The following is a 12,074-nucleotide window of genomic DNA, read 5'->3' as shown; positions in this document are numbered from 1 at the left end:
GATAACCACCCTTTTTTGCCTGAATATTCCTAGGAATCTGACATGATTTTATGAATAGTAAGTGCCTGAGGCATTATCAAAATGGAGGGGTGGTGTGTGTGTGGGTCTGTGTGCATGTGTACGCACATGCGTGCGTGTGACATTTTTATAGACTACCACTCACAGTGGAAATCTTAATGCTAAGGTCGTCTTTTTAATTCTGTTTCACCAACAACACAGAAAACCTTATTAATGTTGGCTTAAAAGTTTTGTTTGGCAAATAATCCTGTAAAAAAAAAAAAAAGAGGTGAGAGGCTATGACAAAGGGCAGCATAAATACTCTCGGATTTTTGGCTGTTACTGTGCTTTCATGGTCCTCACAGCTGCATTCTTTTTCCATATTAGATCCATTCTTGAAAAGTACCTGGAGAAACTGTACATTTTCTCATCGACTTGCATGACGACCGTAGCATTTGTACGTGGGCAGCCCTGAGCTACGGGCATTTAGCAAGACTACAAGGCCCTTGGAGGTGTAGCAAGGAGTAAGAATTTGTCATTTCAGTCTTGTTGACTGGAGATTTCCTGTGTAGAACATGAAGGTGGTGGTAACGGTAGTGGTGGGCCTTTTAGTACCTAGGAACAGTGTGATAGAAATAATCTTGACTAGAAGACAGAGGCCCATCTTGAACAAGTAGAATACCTTACATATGGGAGATGCTTAATGAGTTTTCCTTAATTACTGAATGAATAAAGCACTTCGTCTCTGTAAACCTTGATTTTACGCATCAGGAAACATCAAGTTTGCTGATAGGGCTTCAGAAGTCCCTTGCAACTATAAAAATTTATGGTACAGTGATTGTATTTCTAGGTTAAAAAACAAAATACATGCCATTCTTTTCAAGGTGCCCAGTATATATCCCTCAGTGTCTGTGAGTGAGTTGTGCCCATTATCCACTATTGTCCCCAGCTCCTTTCGGTGGGCAGAGAGCTTCCTGTTGCTGTGAACCCTGGGCCTGGAATGACTCAGTTATAGAAATCAAATCACTTTTTTTATAATGCAAATGTAAAATGGCCCTAAATGAATATTTGCCAAGCTGAGAATGACTGGTGAGGTCATTTTTAATGGGAGATTATATTTCACCGTGGCTGATTTCTGTCCGATTTATTGCTATTAGCTCCTGAAGCCAGGCCAGCTGATGGAAGCGCTGGCAGGAGCCTCGTCTCCAGGCTGAGCGCAGAATGGAGTCAGTTCCCAGCTGGCGAGAACAGCTGGGCCAGCGGCGTGCACACGCGGGCGCTCTGCTGGGGCCATCTGATAACGCGAGCTGTGTGTTCCTATCAGGTGTTCTGAGAGAAACGCTGCCTTGTCCTACACACAAAACGCAATCACTGGAGACCCTTTATCTTTTGAGAGGAAATATGTGTGGGGTGCCTTTGGGCGGAGTCGAGCCCTCGCTCACGTAGATGGTTATCTGAGCTTTTGGCAAAGGAAGTGGACCAGGAGACGGAGCTCAGTTCTCTAAAAGTTCCTGGGGTGGACAGATAGGTTTCTGGGATTTTTTTTTTAAACCTCCTGTTTTTTTCTTTTTTCTTAACTTTCCTTCCCCCATCCCTATAAAATAGCTCCGATGGAATCAGACATCCTTAACTTATCAGATGCATATTCAGTTCTAGATCCAGAGTAAATGGTACTGTTCAATAAGTGTTCTCCGGTGTTGGATACTTGACGACAAGTGCCATTTCAAACACTAGTCATCTTTGCTATAATTAATATATAGAAAACTGAGCACTGACAGAGGAATCCATTTTCTTGGTTTCACTCTGAAATAACCATCTTCTGTGTGGGACTCACTTATGAACACTTCTTCTCTCTCTCTCTCTGTCTCTCTGATTCTCTGTCTCTCTGTCTCTCTCTCTGTCCCCTCCATGTCCTCACTTAATCATCATTGCCCAGAATCTTATATACAGCACCGCCTAGGAGCATTGATACACTCTGTATTAAAGATGACACCTGACAATAGTTTTTTAAAATATATATTTCTAGATTTTTCTTGTTCAGCAGTAAAGAGCACTTATCATTAACTTTAACATAGGTGTTTGATGAGGTGGCATAGTTAGTAGTTGATGTTTGTAAAAAGCACACAACAGCCTCTCCATGTACGTGTGTTGAAGTGAGCAGCTACAACATAAAAGGATCCTGTACGGTACCCAGTAGATCTTGCATCTGACTTAAAATGCAATGACATGTGTGCTCTATATCTCACAAAACCCTAAACCTTTCTTTTTGAAATCCAGTAAGGTGTGAATTTCAGTAATTCACATGGGGCCCAGGCCACGTCCCACTCCCTGATTCCAAAATGACTCTTGTTTCATTGCCGCCATTTTCTCTGATGTCAAACCCAAATTCTGTTACCTCTATTGATGTGTAATCCAAAACTTGGAATTCCTGGTACAGTTACTCTACATGAGGAGCCCCTACCCCCTTTCTTCTGTCTCCCCTCTTCCCTTCTCTGGAACTTGAGCTTTTCACTCCTTTGTTACATTCGTCCATATGTTGGTTGAGAAGAGTTCTGTGCAGCCGGCAGTGTGCCAGGTGCTGTGTCGGGCACTGGGCCACAGCACTGGGGGGCCTGGCCCGCCTTCCTGGAGGCTGGCTCAGCTAACGTGTGTCTTGCTCTGTCATGTGAGATCCCTTCGCCCCCACACCGTGAGGAGCTCCGTGAGGGAGCAGCCATTTCTTGTAAGGATACAGCTTTGACATTTCAGCATGTGGCAGGCAGCGGGTATTTGAGACACAGTCCTGGTGACCGTGGGCTGAGTTTGGAGGTACATGTTGAGGATTTTAAAGATTCTCCTTTCCAAGCTATAAGATGAGGTCACTGCCTTCCTTTTCAGGAGGCTGTGGTTAGTAAAAAATGTGACCATGTATGTATCAGCACCTTAAAAAGGCAGGTGATACCTGAGAAGTTAGCCCCCATCTTCGTTTCCTATAGCACCTATTTCTGTTCTCATTGTCTCTAAGCCTGTCTGTGCCGTCTCCTTCCTTCCCCAGAGGCGGGGAAGCATGAGTAAAAATCCTCTCTGTGTCTGATTCCATGTCTCTTTGTCTCTGTCGCTTCCAAATATTTATTGAAAATGCCACTGTCTCAGCACATCTCTCCGTAAGCATATGTGCAATGTGGGGACTGTCACGGAGAACTTGACTCTCCACACTTGACAGGAACACTTGCTCACTGTGTGTTTATGACCTCTTCTGCCGCCTCTGCTCCTCCTGCACATGTGTTCTTCCTGAGTGGTAAGCGTCTTTGATCATAAGAAAAGGGTTTTCTTTTTTCTTAATGTTTGTTCATTTTGAGATACACGGAGTGCGAGCAGGGGAGGGGCAGAGAGAGAGGGAGACAGAATCTGAAGCAGGCTCCAGGCTCTGAGCTGTCAGCACAGAGCTCCATGTGGGGCTCGAACTCATGATCTGTGAGATGATGACTTGAGCCAAAGTTGGACACTTAACTGACCGAGCCACCCAGGTTCCCCAAGAAGTGTTTTCTTAGATTAAACCCAGTATCCAAGCCCCTGCTGCACTGTGTGGGTCCAGATGACTGATAAAACAACACAGTTTTCATGCCTAGGCAGTCTGCCTCTTGTGTAACACCTGGTGGACAGTGTAATATGCTAAGAGCAGAGGTGAAGGCTTTGAAGAAAGATGCAACCTGGGCTGGCTCGGGAGGGTCAGGGATGAGACTGAATCCTGAACAGTAGTAAGGGCTGAGCCTCTCTGCTTACATTATCATCTTTCTTTTCTTTCCTCCTTATCCTTTCACCATTAAACAAATTGACATTGGGAGAACATCAGTTGAATGTCAGGTGAATGTCCTCCTAGGAGGCAGGTAGGCACAGGTGGAGGAAAGAACGAGATTGCTCACTGCAGCAAGAGAGACTTGAGCAGGGAGGCAGCACTAAATCCTAACTAAATTCTGGTTTGGCACGGGAAGGAGGGATTAGGCCTAATTTTTTGCTGGGTGAATCTTTTTTAAAAAAATTTTTAATGTTATTTATATGAGAGAGAGAGAGAGAGAGAGAGAAGCAAGGGAGGGGCAGACAGAAAGAGAGACACAGAATCCAAAGCAGGCTCCAGGCTGTGAGCTGGCTGTCTGCACAGAGCCCGACACGGGGCTCGAACCCCCAAACCGCAAGATCATGACCCGAGCCGAAGATGGAAGATTAATTGAGCCACCCAGGCGCCCCCTTCGGTGGGTGAATCTTGAGCTGGGTCTATAAGATAGAGGCTTCAACTAGATGGAGAAAGGGTAGGGGCAGAGGAATGCCTACAGCAGCCCTCAGGAGAGTCCTTTCAGTAGGTCTTTGCATTTGCAGCACCTCGGATCCTCATTTTGTGGCTCTCTTAGCAGAGCAAATAGAGAGGCTGTGCCTATTTCTGGAAAGAAAGTTAGGTTGGAATACAGCCACACCCATTCATTCCCCTATTATATGTGGTTGCTTTCCTATTATAATCCAGAGTGGCATAGTTGTGGCAGAGACAGTGTGGCCTGCCAAGCCTCAAATAATTACTCTCTGGTCCTTTGGAGCAAAGATTTGCCAACCCTTGGCATAACACATTGTTATTCCTTGAAACCCTTTATGGAAACGACCCACACTGTCAGCAACCAGGCTTTGCTTGCAGGCCTTTGTGGTCCTATTGGTTTATGTCACCACCTGGTAATTTCTTTTCACTCCACGCTGTCATACCTGTGACCCTATAGTCTCTGCTTTCCATAATTTCTGGCTCTGAATGTCTGGAACTGGTGTAGTGCTTATAGCGTGTGAAAGGAGGAGGGAATTTCTCCGTGAGCATCCCTTTAAATGTCTTCATTACCCCAACCCCTGGCTCTTTCAGACTCTGCTTTCTTGGATCGTGTGCTACTTATTTGCTTGGTAAATGTTGCCAAGCAAAATCAGAGACGAAAATAGGATCAGTAGTCACTGAAAAGTATCTCTGTCCGTTGGTGAGGCATTTGTTAGTGTGATCTGGGGCTGGCCGGCCCCTTACAAGTGAGAAAAGAGGAGAGCTATAGAGAGATCTACCATCTCAAGTCTGCATTTATATCAAAAACACAAAGAATGTCAGATCTGTGCTTTTGAAATACTGCTTTCTTCGATAGAGTGTAAGGGGCATGGAATTATATAGCAAATGCCAACTTTTTTAAGTGCCTGCTGTGGTCTGTGGTGAGAGTCAGCTGCTGGGAGTGCCAGACTAGACTTTTTACAAATAGTAACGTACTTAATAAGAGCTGGATGAAATAGCGGTACAGGTATTTCCGTGTTAACAAACAGAGAAACGGAAGCTCTGACAGGCTAAGTATCGTCCATGTTCACTATTAAATGACAACTGCCTCCAGTCTGTGAGAAGGAAGGTATTGATTTTATGCTCTAGTTATCCAGGTGGCAGGTGGAATGGTCATGAGAGCTCTGAATCCAGAGGTGAAGAATGTCTGTTTCAGACTGTCAAAAGAACGAATTGTCAAGGGACAGATAGAACTTATGTTTTAGTCCCAGCAGCCACCAACATCGGTTGAATTCCACTGTCAAACGATACAGTGGTTTGGGACCTAATTTCTCATTAGTACTTTGTATAGAAAACTATCAGTCGTGGCATTTCCAAGCATGTCTGGAAAACACAGTTGGTCCCCAAAGAGCAGCATGTAGGTTTGGAGCTGTCCCAGTTTTCAGCTAAAATGGTCATTCCTAAACATAAGGCTGATCTTAATTATTCCTTTCTTAGAAGCATTCAGTGCCCTGCCATGCCCTTGGCTTAAAGTCTTTATCAGGGCGGGGGCACGTGGGTGGCTCTGTCCATTTGTGTCTGACTTTGACTCAGGTTATGATCTTGCAGTTCATGAGTTCGAGCCCCGAATTGGGCTGTCTGTTGTCAGTGCAGAGCTGCCTTCACATCCTCTCTCCCCTGCTTTCTGCCCCTCCCCTGTGTTCTCTGTCTCTCTCTCTCTGTCTCTCTCTCTCTCATAAATATTTGAAAAATAAATAAAGTCTTTATCAGGGCGCTTGCTTGAAGCCTTTCTGGTTTGGTCCCTGCCTGATTTCCTTTCCTGCCACTCAGTACTTCCCATTTCTGCATTCCGCTCAGCGCGCATCCTTACATTTGGAGCCTCCCCAGTTCCTTGAACATCATCTCTACCTCACCCCTTCACCTGGTGTGCTCCTGCTTCATCTTGTTATCTCCACTAACATGTCACTACATCCAGATAGCCTTCTTTGACCCTAAAGACTGGGGTGGGTGTCCTTCTCGTGGCCCGCCCTCACCTAATGTCTGTTACACTCTTGTTTAGTGGTTGTTGTCCACCACTAAACAGTAAGCTTATCGAAGGCATTCTTTTTTGTTCTGACTCTGTCATCAAAAGGAATAGGAATCCACTAGAGCTCGCTAATAGAAAGGGAGTTTATGGTGATGAATATTTGAGGCGTAGGGAGATCTTTGCAGAAATGGAAGAACCACATCCAGAAGACGCTGTACCTCGCTGATGTGCCTGGTGGCTTTCTACTCCTGTGCAGTGTTTGTCTGGCTATTGCCAGCTGCTCTCTGCTCAAGCACATGTTGTGAAAGGTGCTCCTGACCTCAGTTTGTCTGCATGGCCTGACATGGCCCTCGGGGTCCTTTCCAATCTCCTGGCTTCATCTCCTGCTGCCCAGTTGTTTCGTTTCTCTTGTCCAATTGCAAATTTCTAAGCAAGCCCTCTGGTTGGGGTAGCTCACCCTTTCAAGCTGTGCCATGAGCATCGTGGGTCTCTGGCCATCTTACAGGTGGGTTGTTCTTGGCTCAGCTCCCCCCTGCAGACCAGCTGCACCTGTTGGCAACTGGAGGGCTTCCACGGGTCAGAGCATGGCTCCCAGTATGGACTTTCCTGTTTCTCTTTCTTTCCCTGCCCACTGCTTGCAAAGATGCTAGGTTTGTGCTTCATAAACTTATGGTAACCTTTGTTCTCTTTCATCTTTACAGATATCATTAATGGAGCTCAAGAAAAATGTGTATTGCCTCCTATGGATGGCTACCCCCACTGCGAGGGGAAAATCAAGGTAAGGCCCAAGTAAAGCCTATACATTCCCTTCATCTTCTGTCTTTGCCAACGCCCTCTTCCTCTCCCCCCTCCCCTCTCTCTAATTCCCCAGCAATACAGATGGCAAGCAAGCCCTTTAAGGGAGTCATCAAAGGGATGCCTCAGTCCTGCCAGTTTGGGGCTGTGGCCATGACAACCCTCCTGTGCTTATGCCAGCTTCATGGGGTCAGCCCACAGTGGCTCTAACTGGTCAGACTGAAAGAGCCTGGGCCACTTTGGCCGCCTGCTGGGTCTTTGAAGCTGCCTCCCCCTGGCTTTCCCAGCCTCCAGCAGGTGATCCTTCAAGGGCCATTTACAAGGAGCTGCCATTATATAGAGTCCAACTTCCCTCTCCCTCAGTCCCCAGGCCCCTGCTAGGAGGTCTCCAGATTGTGATTTAAATGTCACATTTGCATTTGCAGCTGAGTAACACTTGGGCATTCTTTCTTTCACTCTTAGGATTTTTTTTTTTTTTTTTTTTTAATATCCTTTTTATATGGCCTGCCCAGAGGGAGGCCACAACCCTACTCCCTAGTTTTCAGAGAAAAGTCTTGGTTCCAGTGTATGCCTAGGATGGCGAGAGCAAACCCCAGAAGCATTAACGTGGTTCCTCTTTGGGACTCACGCACGCCATTTATACCTTGCACACCTGCTCTCATTCATGCTGTCTCTTCTAGGACCTGTACTGGGGCTTAAGAAACTGTAGCTCTCCAGGCAAATGGGGTTTTGATGCAAGGGTCCCATTAGGCAGTTGCTCTTGATAAAACTCACCTGGCCACTGCCGGTCCTGGTCTTCCCTGCCTGCTGTGTCTCACGGCCTTCCTCTACCCTGAGCACCTCTGCGAAGGCCCAGCACAAGCCGGGGTCTACCTGTGGGTCATCTGGAAACTGGGCATCTGTTGTCCTGACCTCAGCTCACTGACGGTGAACGTCAGGCCCCAGTCTGAGCCATTCACTTCTTGCCCTTCATACCCCTCTCTGTCATCGGATGTGCAGGGCCGCCGTGAGCGGTCTGCTCGTAGACATCCTTACCTGGCTCTTGTTGTTGCAGTGGATGAAAGATATGTGGCGCTCGGATCCCTGCTACGCAGAGTACGGAGTGGATGGGTCCACCTGCTCTTTCTTTATTTACCTCAGTGAGGTGAGTTGCTTCTTTGGCTTTAGGGTGTGGAAATGTGGGGTTAGACTGTTGTGTGGCTGAGCCTGGACTTTGTATATTGTTTTTACACAGTGGACCTGTGGTCCCCTTTGTCATGACTTTCCCCTGCCCTACTAAAGGGGGATTTTTTTTTTCCCTTGAGGGAAGAAAACAGGCTAATGTAGGTATTGACATTTTCTTTCCCCAGTTAGAAACAATCTGGTAAAATAGGGGCGCCCGGGTGGCCCAGTTGATTGAGCATCCAACTCTAGCTTTTGTGTCAGGTCCCGGGGTCGTGGGATCAAGCCCCATGTCAGGCTCCGTGCTAAGCGTGGAGCATGCTTGAGAATTCTCCCTCTCTCTCTCTGCTCCTCTCCCCCACTCCCTTCCTCCTCCTCCTCTCTCTCTCTCTCTCTCTCTCTCTCTCTCAAAATAAAAACTAAAAAAAAAAAAAACTCTAGTCAAGTACATGTAACATAACATTTGCCATCTTGACCGTTACATGTCTAGGTCGGTAGAATTAAGCACATTCACACTGCTCTACGATCATCGTCACCATCCACCTTCTGAACACTTCATCTTGCACACCTGAAACTCTCCCCATTGAACAATGACGCCCCATTCCCTCTTCCTTCTGTCCCCAGAAACAGCCGTTCTAATTTGTCTCTCTGCTTTTGACTGCTCTCACTATTCACGTAATTATACAGTATTTGTCTTTCTATGGCTGCCTTGCCTCAGCACCATGAATTCAAGATTCATCTGTGTTGTCGCATATGTCAGAGTTTCCTTCCTTTTTAAGGCCAAGTAATACTACAGTGTGTTATGTGCCACGTTTTGCTGATCTATCCATTCATCCATTGATGGATATTTGCGTTGATTCTACCTTGTGGCCATTGTGAATAGTGCTCCTATGAACATGGGTGCACACATAGCTCTTTGAGACCCTGCTTTCAGTTCTTTTGGATGTTTATCCAGAAGCAGAATGGGTGAATCATATGGCAATTCTGTTTTTATTTTTTTTGAGGAACCACCAAACTTCTCCAAAGTGGTTGCTCCATAGTCATTCCCGCCAGCAATGCACGAGGCCTCTAGTTTCTCTGCACTTGTTGTTTTCTGTTTTTTGATAGTAACCATATTAACGGATGTGAAGCGGTATCTCATTGTGGCTTTGGTTTGCATTTCCTTTTAAACTTTTTTCAAAGTTTACTTATTTATTTTGACAGAGAGCGAGAGCGAGAGAGTGTGTGTGTGCGCACGCGCGCGCGTGTGTGCGTGCGTGTGTGTATGTGGAAGGGGCAGAGAGAGAGACCGGGGAGAGAGAATACATGCTGTCAAGCACAGACTCTGATGTGGGGGGCTCAATCCCATGAACTGTAAGATCATGACCTGAGCTAAAATCAAGAGTGGGGTGTTCAACCGACTGAGCCACCCAGGCGCCCCTGGTTTGCATTTTCTTGATGAGTGATATGGAGCATCCTTTCCTGGGCCTACTGGCTGAGTTAGCAATTTGCTTATAGGCTGAGCTATTTCCTTTTACCTTTTTATCAGAGCTTCTTTTTCATTTCTACCCTTGAATTTAAATTGCAGCTTTTTTTAAAAAGGGTTGCAGGACATTTTACAGACCACCTGAAATTTGTTTGTCCCTGGCTTTGATGATTTTCATTTTACCTTGAACGAAATGGTAGAGGTGGGTAGAGTCAAGACCGCATGGGGCAAGTACAGGGAAGACCTGAGTGGAGGCTCGAAAGCTGGCTTCCCTGCTTCCCTTCATGGACAAAGGCAGCCCGAGGGGCTGGTGAAATGGGTGCCTGCGAATTCCAGAGCGTGTGCCCTTGAGTGCGCCGTTGCCGTTTGACCAGTAGTTAATAACAGCTCCCTGCTGCTGCCACGCAGGAAGGAGAATGCCTCTGTTTTGAGGCTAATGACATGCGTTTGCCATAGTCTTTCGTGTGGGACTCAGGCACCTCTCTTCTGTCACAAGGTAACGGGACAGCTTTGGGGGATGGAGGCCAAAGCAGTTTTGCCACAGGGCCTGTGGCCCTGAATGCTGTGGGATTTTCCTCTTTCCTTTACCTTTATGTCACTTTCCTTGTTAAGATCCACTGGAACTTTTTTTTTTTTTTAATGTGGTCACACCACGGCCACCCCATGGCCATCATGAAAAGCCTCAGAGCTAAGGATAGTTAAAATACCTCTTAGAAATTAAAAGCCCAGATTACTGGTTGTGTGATGCTCCTTATTAGCAGACTGCCAGCAAGTTAGTTCTGTAGCATTGATTTGAGTGTGTTTTTTGGCTGGGCTGGCCTGTGCCCCACCTTCTCATTTCCTTCTCCGGAGGAGTAAGGCCTAGGGCCTTGGGTGAACCTGCACTCCAGTGAGAAGTCGGTTTAGAAGCACCCTTCTAGCCCTAAGGAAAAGGTTCCTCATTCAGTTTAATTTTCAAAAATTTCCTTCCCCTTTCTACTTGATGGAATTTAGCCAGCGTCCAACTGTACTCCCTGATTGACAGGCGGGGCTGATTTCACACCTTCCCGAGAGTTTGCATGCTGGGTGCCCGGCTGAGCTACAGGTAGAGAATTCCCTCCTGCGCCGGCCTTCCCTCCATCTCCCGAGCCAGAGCCCGGAAGGAATGGGAGAATAGTCCAGATGGAAAGGGACTGCGATTATTTATGACCTAGTTCCCTTCCTTTGAAACCACCATCTAACCCACCTCACAGCAATGGAACGGGGTCACTAAGGCGAGAGAAAAGTGAGGTTCCAATGAGTGTGGGACAGACTGGGCAGTGCAAGATGGGATGAATCATATATTCTTTCTGTTAATGTTTATCGCTTTTTGAGAGAGTATAAGGAGGGGAGGGGCAGAGAGAAGGGGACAGAGGATCAGAAGTGGGCTTTGCACTGACAGCCGCAAGCCCGATGTGGGACGTGAGCTCACACATGAGGGACCATGACCTGAACTGAAGTCAGACGCTCAACTGACTGAGCCACCCAGGCGCCCTGATACAGTCTTAATACTGGAGCCCAGGTGTTTCATTTCAAAACCTGTAACTATTTATTTTCCCCTTTCCAAAGTCTGGAATGGTGTTTTCTTCACCTTTCCTCATTCTTCTTACACAGATGATCAGGCTTTTCTTCTTGCTCAGCTGAATTCAGTTCAGTGAGCACTTCTTGAACCTCCCTGAGACAGGTTGAATGTCAGCACTTGGTGAGAATGAGTTTTCTTGGCACCAACATAGGCATTCATTACGAGTCTAATGGAAGAGGAAGAATGGAGACAGGTGGTGGTGAGCCAGGAGAGGTTGGAGAGAATTTCCCTGTGGACAGAACTACGAAACGCTTTCAGTTTACATCTGAAAGTAACCTTGGAACTCTGGCCTTTAAAAAAGAAATCACATTTTATCATAGCATCTTCCTAGGCACTCTGTAAGAGTTGAGGGAGAACTCTACCACAGTGGCCTCTTGGATGGGAAATCCTGCCACGGAGCCTCATACCTGACCTCAGACTGTTTTTGATGCTTTCTAAACAATGTCCTTTGGGAAAAGTTAATTATCCTCTCTGTGCCTCATGTTCTTCCTTTAGAAAATAGTGATTTTAACTTTGTGTTTAAAGGAGCCCACCGTGAGGATTCCTGAGTGTATATGGGAACATGGTTAGAATAGGGTTGGGCAGATAGATGACATTCCGTAAACATGGTCGGCACTTTTATGGGTTTCGATGTTGTCATTATTTGAGCTCAGTTACAGGGACATTTTCTCTGCGAACTTGATTTTGTTTTATAATTAGAACCAATTTCTGGTTCTCATTCATCATTCTAATTTAATTTTAGACCCTTTGACTTCTGGTAACAGAGAAA

The 12,074-nt window shown here is 46.3% G+C and overlaps 1 protein-coding gene across 7 annotated transcripts in view; it reads left to right on the top strand.

Moving 5' to 3' along the window:
* MGAT5 (alpha-1,6-mannosylglycoprotein 6-beta-N-acetylglucosaminyltransferase) overlaps positions 1-12,074 on the top strand; it is a 330,034-nt gene that overhangs the window by 186,441 nt on the left and 131,519 nt on the right. For all 7 annotated transcript variants that reach the window (XM_039229960.1, XM_039229959.1, XM_039229962.1 and 4 more), the window contains 2 exons: positions 6,986-7,062; positions 8,134-8,223. In XM_039229960.1, coding sequence (XP_039085891.1) covers positions 6,986-7,062; positions 8,134-8,223 — 167 coding nt within the window. The remainder of the gene's footprint in view (positions 1-6,985; positions 7,063-8,133; positions 8,224-12,074) is intronic.

This window comes from Hyaena hyaena, unplaced genomic scaffold (assembly GCF_003009895.1).
Source record: "Hyaena hyaena isolate Hyena2069 unplaced genomic scaffold, ASM300989v1 scaffold_41, whole genome shotgun sequence".
Lineage (NCBI taxonomy): Eukaryota > Metazoa > Chordata > Mammalia > Carnivora > Hyaenidae > Hyaena > Hyaena hyaena.
This window is presented reverse-complemented; position numbering and strand designations above follow the sequence as displayed.